Source organism: Erpetoichthys calabaricus, chromosome 17, assembly GCF_900747795.2.
Source record: "Erpetoichthys calabaricus chromosome 17, fErpCal1.3, whole genome shotgun sequence".
NCBI lineage: Eukaryota > Metazoa > Chordata > Cladistia > Polypteriformes > Polypteridae > Erpetoichthys > Erpetoichthys calabaricus.
The window spans coordinates 40,797,136-40,813,198 of record NC_041410.2 but is presented as its reverse complement, the minus strand read 5'-3'; the positions used below and the strand labels follow the sequence as shown (position 1 = coordinate 40,813,198).

Here is a 16,063-nt window from a genome sequence, read left to right as displayed (position 1 = left end):
AGGAATAAGGCTTTCAGTTTGCAACATTAAAACACAACTTATCGTATACAAACGTGGAAATGTTATATTAACAGATTAAAACGGTTCAAGCCAGTGTTTCTCAGCCAGTAGGTCTCTCAACAAAGGAGGGGGCCCACATACTCACTTTGACAATCGCAATTGATTCATTAAAGAGGATCCAACTCCTTCCAGTCTGACAATCATATTGAATTCACCAAGAGGAAAAACTGTGACAGTCAAGCTCAATTCACAAAAGGGACAAATTCTCCCAAATCTGATGATCACATTCGATTCACCAAGCAAAACACCCCTCCCCTCCACACCCACCAAACGTTGTGGGTCGCAAAGACACTCAAGTATGAAAAAAGTAGGTAGTGACACCGGAATGGTTGCGAAACACTGCTTTAAGCCATTCAAAAATACTGTGGAATGCCGCGTCAAGTGTGGCTGGACATTCTGATGGCCAAGATCAAATAGATTTTGCACTGACCTTTTCCTAGTGACCATAGGCTTATTTTTCTCAAGAATATGTGGAGTAAAAGCAAGAAATACTCCACAGGCTGAATTCATGGACCAATGACTATTATAAAAATTACTGTAACTGAAAAATAAACTTGTGTAAACCTTCAATATGGTTATAAATAATGTAAACATTTAACATGCAAACACACATCAATGAATACAGTACATCCAAGTGCTTCCTTTTCCTATGGCAAATTAATATTTAACTAGTCTTATGAATGAAATGAAAAAGAAAAAATGAAACATTTTCATGTTAAAATTTGTAAACAAACAACTTTGAAATGCTTACTTATTTCTTCTCAGTGTGACACAATTAAGCAAACAAGAGTAACGGTACAGAAATATAGCTTGTCGGATAAAAAAATGCTTGAGCCACAGTAATAATCACAGCAATAATCTTGAAAACGCATTTTTGTCGTCTAACAGCTTTTTAAGCAAGTCAGCGAGTGGTTAAGTTATTATGAATGACATACTGTAAATGTTGCAATGTGGTTTTTTTGGTTGCATACATGATCTGACCTTAGATGCCGGGGCAGTAGTGGCTGTCACTCCTGGTAATGCAGATGTAAACTTGACAACACAAACAGTTGCCTTGTACATTTGATTTACATACCTTTTTTCCACCAACATTTTCATCAACTAAGCAATGCACAGAAGCAATTAAAGAGGCAAACAGGCAATTAAAAAGGCAAATAAAATTTTAGGTTATATCATAAAAACTGCTGAATTTAAGTCAGGGAGCGTTATGCTCAAACTATATAATGCACTCTTAAGACTGCATTTGGAGTACTGTGTGCAGTTCTGGTCACCATGGCACAAGAAAGACATAGTGCATTCTAGGATTCAAGGACCTCTGACAAGAGTCAAAGAATTAAACTTGTTTAGTCTTGAGCACAGGAGACGAAGTGGTGACCCAATAGAGTTATTTAAAATCCACAAAGGTATTGATAAAGTAGATCCAGCAACATTCTTTCAGCTTAAAGGAGAATCACATACTCAAGGACATCGGTGGAAATTAAAGGGAAGTGCATTTAGGACTGAAGTCAGGAAACACAACTTGACAAGTACTTGAAGCAGAAACCTTGACAACCTTTAAGAAGAATCTGGATGAAATACTGGGACGTTTTAGCTACTAGCTAACACAAACAGGCTTGAGGAACTGAATGGTCTCCTCTCGTTTGTCAGATTTCTTATGTTCTATGCCTGTGCCATAATGCGTTTTCTTAGTGCCAAAACAAGAAACAAATTCATTTAAAGACTAGGCTTGGCACTTTTCAAGTGAAATTTATTTTTTCACAATCATTGCCTACATAGATTTGCCAAAGGCAAGTGTGTTCTTAATGAAGCAATGTTTATAATTTGAAAAAATACCCTATCTGTTCTTGCAGTTTAAAATAGTGTCTATTGAAACTTTGGTCCATATGTGAAAGCAAATGACTTGAAGATTGACAAATTTGGTAAGTTTTAAGTCAAGAATATTTTTAGGTATTGATATACTGTAGGTTTTAAACAAATATGGTCTCACAGAATAAACATGCCAGATCTGGCATATTTTTGTGACATTCCGCTATTGTAAAAGTTGTCGTTTTGTGCTCTTGCTTTTATTGCCTCTTTTCACAGTACCCTTTCACACCCAGGGCTGTGATTACCTACAGCTGGTTTTATGAAAACTGCAGTGTTGAGAGTTATTGAAGGGTATGGGATAAGATCAGTCTTTGACTTTTTACAAACAGGCTGTTATTTTACTGCAGTAATAAGTCTATGTGAATGAGAATACTTTTTGCTTTATTGTTAAAAGCATGTTGTTGTAATCTCATTCAATTCTTGCCATTTTTGCACTGTTGTTTGGGGATATTTTGTTATGATGTCAACATCACTACAGTACTATCATGTTTGCTTTACTTCCGTTTTGTAGAATTTCTGCATGGCACAAGCCATATTCTTTATGCCAACAATCGCCATTGCTAGTCTTGTAATTCACCATTACTGTTTTGTGCAAGTTCACTACACACTCCATATTTCAAACAGTGCAGTGGCATGGACTTTTGTTTGCATATTGGATTCATTTACAAAACAAATGTTTTTAATAGTTAAGGGAAAACAAATCCACGCAGTGCAAGGACCTTTTCGCTTGCTCTCTTTATGATTTTGTTTTCAGTGTATGGGGATTTTGATGCTCGGGTCTTTTGACTGGTATTCTGACCCTTTTGTCCATCTCTGCTCTGTTCTGTTCTGCCTTTTGACACCTGATGGAGATGCAAAATGTAGAAACCCCAAACCATTCCAGAAGGTTACTTATAGTGTTGTACTATGTTTCTTTAGGAATAAATGGATTTAGAAAACGAATGAAGAAATAATGTCTAATTCACGTCACAACATTTTTGACAAATTTTTCCAGCTTTTTTGCGTCATTGTGGAAATGATTGTGAACTAAGTAAGAAGCACACAACCCTTTAAAAGCTTTATTGGCTTACAACTTGAGACACGTAGAATAAATTGCCAGATAGTGGAGTAGGTTTGTACATTTGGCACCATAACAACTCGACTTAATCCTAATGTGTAGAAGTGAGGTTAAAAGCGAAGAGCTTTGGTAGTCTGAATGGCCTGTTCTCATCAAAACTGCCGTTACATATGTTCTAAATTGTTTAAAATAAAAACCAGTGACTGCATCTCTCACTGAGCTGTATAAACTAAAATTAAGTGCCACTTGGCCTACTAGCAACTGCCTAAATTAAATGATCAGTATGCAGAGACACAGATCTATCTCGTATGTTGACAGCAGCGTAAGGGAGACCATAAGTGGTAGTACTATTTTATCATTCAACTGTAACAGTCTTGTACTTCAGACTATAACCAAGCGATCTACGAAACATCACTGCAACTGAAAAATAAAAATCTACTTTGAGTCCGGCAGAGAAAGCAAGCGATTCAGGAAGGTTTATTGTCACAACGCAAACTCCTTCAGGCTTTAAGTTACACAACACCAGTTTGACTGAGCATCTAAAGAGCAGGAGTGCACAAAACCCCAAAGCCAAGCTAGGCAGCAGAATACACAAATCCAAGGGCTCCGTTTACCGGTGAATAAAAGCAATGGAGCTTCTACTGGGCTGTAGTTTACAAATTGTCGCTATATTTCTCTCCCTTTACTCCGCTTCTGACGGACAGCCGTCATCTCCACTTACGGCAGGAACTTGGGAAAAGGACTAAGAGTTCCATTGATAAATACGATCACATTTAAGTCACGCTATAAAAGCATGGATATGCTCACGTTGAAAACAACTAACTTAAATGAGAAAGCCGAATGGTCAAGCTTCGACTTTAAATACATATTAAATCCAGGAAATACAATTTTTTAACGTACCAGCTTTTTACCTTAAAGACTGTAATACTCTTGTTGAATTCTGCTGTTTTAATAGCTTCTACTGCTGCGGTCGTAGTATAGAAGTCGCAGAGTGTGCTTTTCTCCTCTCAACTAACGAATTTCCCGCCAGCCAGCTATTTTTCCTGTACGTCGCCAGCCTTCCCACCTCTTCCGTAAGTGCTGTCAATTAAAACAAATCACTACCGCCGCCACCAATCAGGATTCTCATTCGCAGCCGTCGCGTCACCAACAGCTGTAGACGGGTTCCGTTACTGAGACGCATGTGCTTTGCTTGTCTTGAGGATATCGCGTATTAGTCGAGGTATAGCTGCGATTCTTGAGAGACAATCTACCAGAAATGATTGCAGGGATTCCGGTTCGAATCACGCTCATGGCACATTGCTCAGTGAAAGAATATATCTCTAAAATATATGTATTTTTAAACTTTCTCTTCGACGAACAGTGCTTTGAATTCTACTTTGCAGATTTAGTTGTTTATTTTTATTTTTTGATTAAACAAAAACTGTTTAATGAATGATTGATTTGTTAAGGAACATATGGACAAAAAGCATAGTTAAAATCACAATTAAACAAACTGCCTGCAAATTCTATTGAATCATAATTATAACAAATAATAACGCATTTCACTTAATAATACAGCACCTTTACCATGGTCTCAGACGGCCGCACAGATAATCAAGAGGGGTACAATAAAAATGAAAGCACAATAAGAATGAATAAATAATAGTTCACAGCCTTGTGTTTGTATGTATTTTTAAAATTTGGGAAGTGATATAATTTAGTTGATGCTGACATTTAATTAATTTGAAGTAGGTAAAAATAAATATTTGGAAATATTGCAAAGGGAAATGTTTATATACTTATAGTAAACAGCACACACACCATTAAGTTAATTATATACAGTACATCTTCTTCATTCGGCTGCTCCCGTTAGGGGCTGCCACAGCGGATCATCTTTTATATATATCCTGGCCAAATCAGGCATCAGAATAACACAGAAATCAGCGAACAATCTGCGCACTGTCCTTTTCAACGCTAAAAACAAGAAATTGACAGCAGAAATACGAAACGAAGTTTATAGCATTCCATGCAGTTCTTATCCAGCGGTATACACAGGACAAACATCAAAAAGAATTGCAACTCGCATACAGAAACATCGCAGCGCCGTTAGAAGGAAGGACTCACGATCACAGATCTATACGTATACAAAATCAACAGGACATACGTTTAACTGGGACAATGTACAAGTAAGATTTAAGGACAGTACTAAAAGTGCCAGGGAACTGGCTAAATCTTGGCTATCAGACAAAAACGCCATTAACAAACATTTGGACATAAACCTAGCATATGCAAACTTAAGTAGAACATGTTCATAATAAATGAAGCGTTACGACCTGTACCCCATATATATGCTGTTCTACAGCACGATTAGAATCGTCTGAGTATTAAAGGTGTAGGTCTATTTTATAAGCATATTTTATAACATCAATGTTAATATCGAGTATAACTATAATTATTATTATTCTGTATTAGCATTGATATGAACGATTTGTGAAATTAGTATTAAGTATAAAAAATGAAACTATAATTATACAATTCAATGTTTATTATATCTATACATTATTATATCTGTCCTGCGGTGGGTTGGCACCCTGCCCGGGATTGGTTCCTGCCTTGTACCCTGTTTTGGCTGGGATTGGCTCCAGCAGACCCCCGTGACCCTGTGTTCGGCTTCAGCGGGTTGGATAATGGATGGATTATATCTGTCTTTACACGTTTTGCACACATATTTAATAAATGTAATAAACTGCACCAAGAATGGTTAAAAAAATCATTCAAAAAATGTGTTCGTGAATGTAAATATATCTTCACAAACCGACACTCGTGTGTAACATTTTTGGAAAGTTCAAAATAAAACGCAAATCCCAAAGCGTCTATGTGCAGACTCGAATAAGCTTTTGACGAACACATTAACTGACAAGAGGCTGGCCCGCCCTTTCTGAGTTTTGGTAGCCAATACGAGCCGTGATTCGCCAATTCTTGGAGCCGACCGAGCCATCATTGGCCAATTCTTGGTAGCCGAGCCAGGTTGTGAATGGTCAATTCTTAGTAGCCGATACGGGCCGCGATTGGCCAGAGCTTTCAGTTCTTGGTAAAATCTTGGTAGCAAAAAGCGATCTGATTGGTTTTCGTTACCAAGAATTACCTCGACTCATGGCTGCTCGGAGGCGTCACGACTTGTCCGAGACACGTGCATACAAAAACGAAAAATAAATAATTAAAAATATAGGACGACCTCCTTCTCGCAGCCTCTGAGTGTAAAGTGAGGAAGTAAAAGTTTAAGAATTGTATAATGCGTTTCGGGGAAATAAACGTTAAAAAAAATTCTTGATTTTTTTATCTTTTAAAATTTCAGACGTATTTTACCTTAAATAAATAAGCCATTCGTACAATGAACATTCACAAAATCTGCTTTTGGTCTTATTTTACAGAAAATATGTTACGAGTTTCTACTAAATTATGCTTTAATACCACATATTCGAAGACGACAGTTTCATCGGGCCAGTGGCGCAATGGATAACGCGTCTGACTACGGATCAGAAGATTCTAGGTTCGACTCCTGGCTGGCTCGTAATTTTTGTTTATTAATTTGGTTCGGAAATGTGGTTATTTTTATTCATTCATATTTTTTGTTTGCAAATTTAATAAAACCTTAATTTTAAATTTAGCGCTATCTATGCTTTTATTATGATCTGTGCTATTATTTTGTCCATTGCATTAAAAATATTTAATCTGCTTAAAAACGTTTTTGGACCGCGTAGATATACCTTGTTTAACCTCAAATGTCAGATAATACTGTCGAATAATTATTTTTAAAAACATACCTTACTACACATCTCAATATTTTGAGCGTAAAAGCAGTAAATCGTTATTTTAAAACTGTTGCGTATATTGCTTGTTGAGTTTCCGCGTGACTTGTGCCCCGTCCCTTGGGTGTTTCCATTTCAACCCAAAGGCGTGCAGAATGAGTTACCTGGTAACGTTTACACTGTGGCTGTGTGCGTGTTCAGTATACGGGATAGCCGACCGTGAATATGATTTAATATGTTCGACATACTGGTGATACTTCATAATTCTAATTAATAACGATACGTTAATATATCTACTCTCGAACTTTTTTCAGTTATTACTTTTTCGAAGTTATAGTTCGTCGCTGTGCTATAAAACTAAGCCGAGCCAACCAGGAGTCGAACCTAGAATCTTCTGATCCGTAGTCAGACGCGTTATCCATTGCGCCACTGGCCCACCTATGAGAACGAAAGGGGCTGCTCTGAGCAGCTTTGAGTTCTGCTGATTCTTCGTAGCAACAACCTATCAAATTATGTTCCGCCTCCAAGATCATCCCAAAAATTGAAACCTCTGACCAATCACAACTCGTAAGTAAACGATCTACCACAAATTGTCGATTGGAAACGAGTTCGAAGCCCGCTCGGATCAGACTGTTTCTTCGAGGTGAACATCGTTTTAAAAAAGAACTCAACCGACACATAAAAATACTGCAGCTGGTGGTTAAAAAGCAAATGATTGACCTTCCCGGGTGCAGTAAGCATGACATCCTACACTGATTTCGTGTACAGTATATAATATTCTCATTTAATGAAAAAATACAGATTTGTACAATAATGGAAGGGTTGAAACGTCTGTATATATAAAATACTATATTTTTTCACATATATAGATATATACAATAATGGAAGGGTTAACATATCTATATATATAAAAAGATTAGCGAAACTGTGCAACGTTTTCATGTGATGTTTTAATGCAAACCTAATTTTTCTTCAAAACGGTACGTCATATAATACACATCTATATATCATTTTTTCGTCTTCATCAGAATACAACAATGATACTCTCGTGTCCGTACAACCTATTTAACGTGCATACGTCAAATAAAATACCTTATATGCATCCGCTCCGTTAAGAACAGTAGTAGTAGACTGTGTGTTACCAGTCGACAAATAAAGCCTATGTAATGACACCCGCTTACAAATTGTAAAAGTGTATAAACAATTGCCGACAAAATCATGACTGGTGATAATGCAGAATTAAAAGATTGTACCAATCACGGCCCGTATCTCTACCAAAAACTATAAGATTGGATCCGTAACTCTACCAAGAACTGACAGGCCAATCCCAGACTGTAAAATATTCCTTTCATCAATTTACGCTTCTTACTGTTCTTTGCGTAATTATTGTATTATTTGTATCACTAAATAATACATTTAAGGCTACTAATTTCATGACAATTGTTCGTTGCTATCTACGGAGCGGTTCATTGCTTCCGTATTATTCTTATCAATTCAAACAGAACAAATATATTTCACTGCAAGGTTCGTGAAAGCAAATCATTACAAATGTATACTTTTGCATAAAAATAGAATGTTATATACATACTGTACATATTTGAACCCTTCCATTAGTGTACAATTTACAAATGTGTATTAGAAGAATATTTTATATATATATATATATATATATATATATATATATATATATATATATATATATATATATATATTACCTAGGGTAAATTGTTTACTTTTTTAAAAAAAGCAGCAGTGAATTTCCCCTTGGGATTAATAAAGTATCTATCTATCCAGTCTGGCCTGAGCGGGATTCGAACATTGAGTCTGTGTGGAACAATAGCAACTGCTTGCTTCAAAATATCGGGGCCAGTGGCGCAATGGATAACGCGTCTGACTACGGATCAGAAGATTCTAGGTTCGACTCCTGGCTGGCTCGGTGCTTTTGGAAATCTGTTAACCCTCACAGAGTGTGTAATATATTTATAAACGGCGAAATACAGCTTAAAAAGTAACCATACCGTGATCTCATTAAGGCTTGTAACTGTACAAGAAAATGCAAAACACAGCCGTACGCAATACAGTACACTGCACGTGTAACCGAAGTATCTTTTTATATTTTGGTTACGTCGTATATTGAGTTTTCTTTTTAAAATTTTTGCACGCAAAAGGCTTTGTAAGCTATTCATTACAATACTTGGAGAATCTTGTGGCTCAGTAAATGCATTTTTATCAATATTTTAACTGTAAAAATAGCTATGAACACGCTCCAGCGTCAAACGTCGGCACTATATCTGATCGTGTTCAGCTCTAACTGGTGAGCGTCCCCCGCTTGGGAAGAAAAGCACATGGCCGTGATATCTCTGGCAATCAGCTGCTACCCTCTAAAACACACGTAGCTCTTATTTGTCAGTCTCCCAGAAACGTTAAACGGTACTCCTTAACAATGTGTAGATAATAATGTCTGTTGAACAAACAGATATCGCTAAGTGAAGGGGGAAAAAAAAACTAAATGTCAAGATTAAAATCGACATGTTGACTTTATTCTCGACATTTCCATTTTATTCTTGACCTGTCGAGATTAAAGTCGACATGTTAACTTTATTGTCGTAGTTTGTCATTAAAGTAGAACATTGTAAACTAAACTTCATCTTAAAATGAATATTTAATTTAGTAGATCTTCCCAAACCCCGTCATAAATTATGTAGCGCAAGAAATGCTTTGTGTTAAGCGTTCCCCGAGCCATATTAATCACTACGTGATTCTTAAACTGATTTCCTCTGCACAAAGAGGAGGCGCAAGCAGCGATCACCACACAGAATACATTAATTTTATGATATCCCTGCTCCCTGAACATTTACAATGCTAACATAATTACTTGATATCATTTTCATAATGAAATGCATTAAAGCATGTAGTAATCCTGTGGGGGCACGGTGGCGTAGAGGTTGTACTGCTGCCTGGCAGCAAGGGGGTTCCGGGTGTACCCTGCCTTGAGTTTGCATGTTTTCCTGCTAGGTTTACTCAGCGTGCTTCCGTTTCCTTTCAAAGTCATGTAGGCAGTGGGGTTTTGTTATGCTATATTGACCCTGGGGTATGTGTGTGCTCGTATTCACCATGCAATGAGCTGGACTTGTTCCTGCCTGGCACACGATGCTTGCTGGGATGGACGCAACCCTAAATGGATAGCATATTTAAAAATGTACAACGAAGATTTTTTAAAGTTCTGAACACTCCGTGGGCTAGGTTTATAACTAGTTTTAATTTCACAAAGACGTTTATCGTGTGGTGATTGGTTATGTGGAGAATGAAAAAGGAAGGATAGGAACAAAGGTTTGGTACGTCAGATAGAGACAGCACGCATGCAATAATGAAAGTCCGCACAGAAGAACATCCATTGAATTCTGTGTTCGTGTCTTCGACCACCAGATCACGAACCCAACATTTACACAATATTTCAGTTAAACCTGTGCGATAGCCATTCATACATCCAGTTTTTTTGGAGCCTCGTCACACCTGCCATAAAGTTCTCTACACTGAACGTACACCAGAGTGCATGTTTAATACCTGCTTTAATGCATTTAATCATGAAAATTATATCAAGTACATGTATTTGATCTTTGATCAAGTGTATTTATCTTAGCATTCTAAATGTTCAGAGAGAAGGAATATCATGAAGTGAATGTATTCTGTGCGGCGATCGCTGCCTGCGCCACCTCAATGCAAAAGTCAGTTTAAGAAGCACGTAGTGATGAATAACTGGGTCGGGGAACATTTAACACAAAGCATTTAATGTGCTACATAACTTATGACGGGGTTTGATAAAATGTAGTAAATTAAATATTTATTTTAAGATGAAATTTAATTTACGACATTCTACTTTAATGACAAAATAAACTAAGAGAATAAAGTGGAAATGTCGAGAATAAAGTCAACATGTCGACTTTAATCTCGACATTTAGTTTTTTTTCTTCACTGTGTCCATATTTTTTTTTCACAGTGGCCCTAATACGCTTTCGTAAGGTACGCTCCAACACTTGGCGAGAGTTAGACCGATTCGAACGGAGGCTGGCCTTGACCCCCTACCCTCGGATAGATGTAGTTAACCCTTTTTCGTAATTTCCGAAATCAGATGCTGATAAGGACAGAAACACCAATACTGAGGTTCAAGAATTAAATTAGAAAGTTCAAGAAACAAAACATTACAACGAAGTTGAGCATTTCTGTAAGGAGAAGCAGGGCTTACGTGCTTATAGAATTCTAGACATGACTCTCATTTTCATTAGTAAACTTTTAACTTAGGCAAAAAGAATAAGCTGAATTATAAATATGCACGTTCTATTCTTAGAACTCCATTTGTGAGGAGCGTGACGATTCGTATCCATGAACGATGAAGTCACGTGTCGAAGTCACGTGCATTCTGTAACATAGCGACTGATTCCTTTTCTCACTGATTCGAAAAAAAACGAGGCAACATTAAAATATGCCAGCGGCGGCCAAGCACTCCTGGCTTATCCAAACCTGTGCTAACGGAGATCACGAGGCAAACCTCTGCAATACAATAACGCGACAAGAGATTTGTCAGTATTTGTATGCTACCAAATAGACTCTCGGCCTCTCCGTCTTTTTTTAAAATACAACGACCAGATTTGAAATGAACCTGTTCAGGCATCGATGGGTTGATTGCCTTCTTCCCTCTCTTCAACATTAAATGAATGACCTACGGACTCGGTGTGACAGTTTATAAACACTCAGCAGGCTGAAATTTCCATGGACTTTTTCAGTCCAAATCCCTAAATATTAAACTGCAAGTCATTCTTTATTTTTACTCCCACTTGTTGTCTGCTAGTTTGCTACACTGTGTTAATGTGGGGAAATTTAATTCAAGTTTACCTCCTAGTCGAGGCATGCTCAAAACGACAGCATCAGAAGGATGCTTATAGATGTACTGGACTGCCAAGGTACATCTGGGGAGCAGAAGCAATCTTTAATATGCCAGCATACAATGGCTACAGGTTCAAAAGCAGTGTTTTTTAAACTACAAGTCGAGACCCCAGTGTTTGCGATGGAGCACAATTCTGGACAGTCAAGTGAGGCTAATAAATGTCTTTTGGGAAATATTTCATTGTCCAAAGCAGCCATGCTGGAATCAGAGTACCAAGATTGCATTGTCACTTCTTGTTGCTTGGGGTCAAGGTACAAGTTTGTTAATCCTTAAATGGTTTTGATACATGGAAAACATGTAACAGGTGTGCATAGCATACAGTGGCACAATATAACAGAAGTATTACTGAAGTGTCAAACACCCATGGCTATTGAATTAGACTAGTTAACAACAAAGTTCTGTAAGACACCGTGGGCCAATTGCAGTGTACCCAAGATAGTACCATACTAGTTGCACATCAAGACCAGACTATATATTATGGTACTAAGACAAGGTGATTCTCAGGTCTAAGTGCTGTTGCAATTAGCAATTTGCCTTCTCTTAATTAAGTACTAGGTGGTACTCATTCCTCTCAATTTAAAGGGACAGAACATAGGGAAGAAGTAAATCCTCATGTAAATTTAATAAAAATAATTAGTCTTTAAGTTACAGGTCAGGGAGCATGCACTGGTACAGAATGTTGCCGCACCCACCACATGACAAAACAGTTCAAGATCCCAGTTGGCAACACCCCACGCAGACATGCGGTCCAGTCGTAGTACCAAAGGAGTCCAGTCTTTGTCGCACGTCACTGGATTGCGTCCATGACTCGCAACCATATAGCAAAATAGGAAGCACCAAGACTGTAAACTCCTAAAGACTTGGATCTTCGTCCTTTTGTAGAGTTATCAGGAGTGCCACACACCCCTTTCCAGCGGCTTCATGACCATTACCCGCCCCCCCCCCCCCCCAGGCTCTCACAATCTGTCTAGTGACTTCATAGGAAGAGGCATCAGAGACATGAATGTTGCTGCTGAGGTAAGTAAACCTCTCAACAAGGTCGACACTCTCTCCGCAGATGGACACACTGCTGATGGCTGTACCCAAGAGGTCATTAAAGGCCTGGATCTTGGTTTTTATCCAGGACACTCACAAGCCCAGACACTTCAGACTCCTCGCTCAGTCTCTTGACAGCCCCGTTCAGAGCCTCCATTGACTCTGTGAAGATCCCAGCATTATCAGCAAAGTCAAAATCAGTGAATCTTCCTTCACTAACAGATGCCCCAAAGCCGCTGAGACCCACAACCCTGCTCAACACCCAGTGCATGCAAGCATTGAACGTAGTAGGAGCAAGAACACACCCCTGACAACCCCCAGAATCAACAGGGAAAAAAGCAGAAGTTCTGCCTCCTCTCTGCACAGCACTCACAGTAGCAGTGTACAGGCCAGCCATGATATCCAGCAACTTGGGGAAGATCCCGCAAAAAGTCTCAGGATGTCCCACAGGGCAGCTCAATTAACGTAGTCTAACGCGAACGTTAAGTTACATTCGATAAAAATGAGTGTTGCTTTCGTTATTACAAATGTTACTCACTTCGAGCATCTGAAAAGGGTACAAAAGCTATGGAAAGAATGTAGAAAACATACTGACAAAAAGTAAACTTAATTAGAATCCTATCTGAAGTCTCTCTGTAACTCACAGGTGGATGAAGATCTACAATCAGGGTGACCTGGGTGTGCACTCTGGCATAATGCAGAAAACAGTAATGCAAATATTGTGTCGAATTCATTAATTCTACACGTGTTTGGGGTCGTTGTGTTTGTTTATGTGGTGTTCATGTTTATAGTGTTATTTTTAGCATTTGGTTGTAACCACATACACCCAGTTTTTCTTTGTGTTCTTTACTATTAATACTCTTAGATCCAGCAGGGAAATGAGAAGTTAAATTTTTGCTATCAGGTATAATCTTTTCATTATAATTTTCATTTTTTGTTCCAATTTCTTGTTCGTCTGTGCAACTGTGAATTCATTCACTGCTGCTAAATTCAAATTGTTCAGTAAAAGAAATTGGATGTAGCACGTAGGTCCCTATACATCCATCCTCAAATGGACAACCTGAATGCACAGTCCACCCAAAGGAGAATTTTTGCTATAAACTGTCAAACATTTTACTAGATTTTTATCGTCTCACACACCATCATACTTAGCTCTTCCAATGGAAAAAGCCAGAGTTGCTAATAAACAGAGGGACCGTGACTGTGCTCAGACATCTAAAGTGACGAGCACCTGAAAAATGGGGAGCTGGCTAAAAAGCATTAATGGCCACTTAGACGTTTTTTAACAGTGTGAAAACTGCTTAAGTGGCCAGTGTGTGCTCAGAACTATACTGGAGAAGTATGATGAGTACCAGTGGTGGACAAGCAAGTTATCAGCCTCAAATCCTACCATGTACATGTAATATGAAGTCCTTCATTGTTATCACATTGTTGAGCTTCAAGAATGACTGACAAAGACTGAGAAAACTTGAGGACACATAAATCCCACAGCCTATAGTTTTCCACAAGACCTCACAGACGTGACTGGAAAGTTAGAATATTTGTGTATGGTTCAGCACGGGTAAAGAAGTGTTTTTTGGTTCACTGATTCTGTAATAAGTCTATAAAGCTATTCATTAGTATTTTTGTTATAAGTTTTGGCACAAGTTTGTTTGGGGGAAGTTAAAATGTTCATGCTTGGAAACTAGCAGTGGAGATACTAATGTGGAGAAAATAATATGTACTATTTTATCTTTCTTGATTCACTAAAACTAGATCAGATAGTAAATTTAACAGATCTCAAAGCATCATTTTTTGAAAGACAAAAATGCCTTACAGCCATCCCAAACTAATATAAAAATAGATGTAATTATTCACAAGCTGACTGCCATAATTCCAGTGGACATTTTTGTTATGTTCGCAGTTCCTCATATATAACTGCATGAAATGTATATCACTTAATGGGCACCACTGACATGCTAGAATTAATCTATATTAAATTCCTGAGTATGATAGTATTCTTACAAAATGGACAGAATAGTTTTACAAATGAAGTAAAACAAGTACAGTATACGTTTAATAAGAGCAATTATTTTCAGTGCTTATGGCCTATAATTGTCAACTTTGTATTTAAAAACAAATGCAAAAGATATTTATAAAAGATAAACTGCTACAACCACATAATTGATAAAAAAAGGTGTTTTAAATAATTATTTGGAATGGAGTAAATTCAATGATGCATCATATGTTTTTTTTGTAAGTTTTGGAGTCTAATCAATTATTATAAGTCAACTCCTCCCCTGTACAGATCGCAGAAGGGACTTAAGTGTACAAAGTAATTGACAGTACAAAACATTAAAAGTAATGTCTGACACAAAGACTAAATAATGACCTGTAACGATTTTTATACAGTTGGATTAAAATGTCATATTCTATTCTGTATCAAAAATAACTTTTTTTTTTTTTTTTTTTTTTAAGTCATGTACCATTCTACAAATGTAGATAACTTTTTGAAATGTGAATACATATACTTATTGGAATAGCAGAGTAATTTTTCAATGCAGTGCTGCAATTTATAATTTTGTTCAGAATATCTTTAAGAAATGGCAGGTTGTAACACTGACACACTAGATGGCACTGCAGTGCCACACTCATTCACAGTAAAGTAACATGCACATTTTGCTTTTCTATGGTCATGCATTTGGCCACACTTTGTAAGAGTTCTGGGATGTTCAAAAATATATCATAGAAAAGAAATTTTAAAATTTCAGTGGTTCATCATCTTCCAAAACAAATTTTGCTGAAATTACTTCTCAGTCTTTTCACAGGGGATTCTTCCGTACATCAATAATACCACAGTTGGAAGATAAAATGTTAGCATTTAGACTAGACCTACGAAGCTCACGCTTAGTTTTGTTTAATGCAATTGGCGCAGATGCAACCCAGTGTCCAGGTCCAGCAAGTGGATGCACCACATTGCTTCCAGGGATTTCAGACGTCACCCCGTGTGCCAGGTCTTCCATTCCTGCATGGTCCTCATTTGGGAAGGATGAACGCCTCCATGAAGGGGGCAGAGGAACATACATATCTTCTTTTGATTTTGTCAGCTTTCCTTGGCCTCCAAATGTGTCTCCACTCATATTCCTGCCTTCTTCAGGTCTTGCAACAAGGGGCAACTTCTCCCCACACATCTGAAGCCTTGAGGCACCTGTAACTGCAGAAATCAAAGTAAGTGTTAAGAATTTCTACAAATGTATTTAACTACTGAAATCTACTATATGGTTCTGCTCATCATAATGACGTGTCACTTTTAAGGATAAATGTCAAATGATT

General features: G+C 37.6%; 2 protein-coding genes and 3 non-coding genes across 7 annotated transcripts in view; 2 read left to right on the top strand and 3 right to left on the bottom strand.

Moving 5' to 3' along the window:
• The window catches only part of fanci (FA complementation group I), an 84,784-nt gene extending 73,615 nt beyond the window's left edge, over nt 1-11,169 (bottom strand). Inside the window, exon 1 of one of the 2 annotated variants that reach the window (XM_051920836.1) lies at nt 11,107-11,169. In XM_051920836.1, coding sequence (XP_051776796.1) covers nt 11,107-11,156 — 50 coding nt within the window. In that variant the 5' untranslated portion in view covers nt 11,157-11,169. Of the gene's footprint in view, nt 1-3,894; nt 4,034-11,106 lie in introns of those variants that run through there. The other variant, XM_028823751.2, reaches the window with a different exon arrangement.
• trnar-acg (transfer RNA arginine (anticodon ACG)) lies at nt 6,464-6,536 on the top strand. Its single transcript has one exon. It is a non-coding gene; the product is annotated as a tRNA-Arg (tRNA).
• trnar-acg (transfer RNA arginine (anticodon ACG)) lies at nt 7,138-7,210 on the bottom strand. Its single transcript has one exon. It is a non-coding gene; the product is annotated as a tRNA-Arg (tRNA).
• Nucleotides 8,638-8,710, top strand: trnar-acg (transfer RNA arginine (anticodon ACG)). Its single transcript has one exon. It is a non-coding gene; the product is annotated as a tRNA-Arg (tRNA).
• A 3,786-nt stretch (nt 11,170-14,955) lies between the features above and the next one.
• The window catches only part of kif7 (kinesin family member 7), a 70,923-nt gene continuing 69,815 nt past the window's right edge, over nt 14,956-16,063 (bottom strand). The window contains exon 19 of one of the 2 annotated variants that reach the window (XM_028822826.2): nt 14,956-15,944. In XM_028822826.2, the coding sequence (XP_028678659.1) occupies nt 15,553-15,944 (392 nt within the window). In that variant the 3' untranslated portion in view covers nt 14,956-15,552. The remainder of the gene's footprint in view (nt 15,945-16,063) is intronic. The other variant, XM_028822827.2, reaches the window with a different exon arrangement.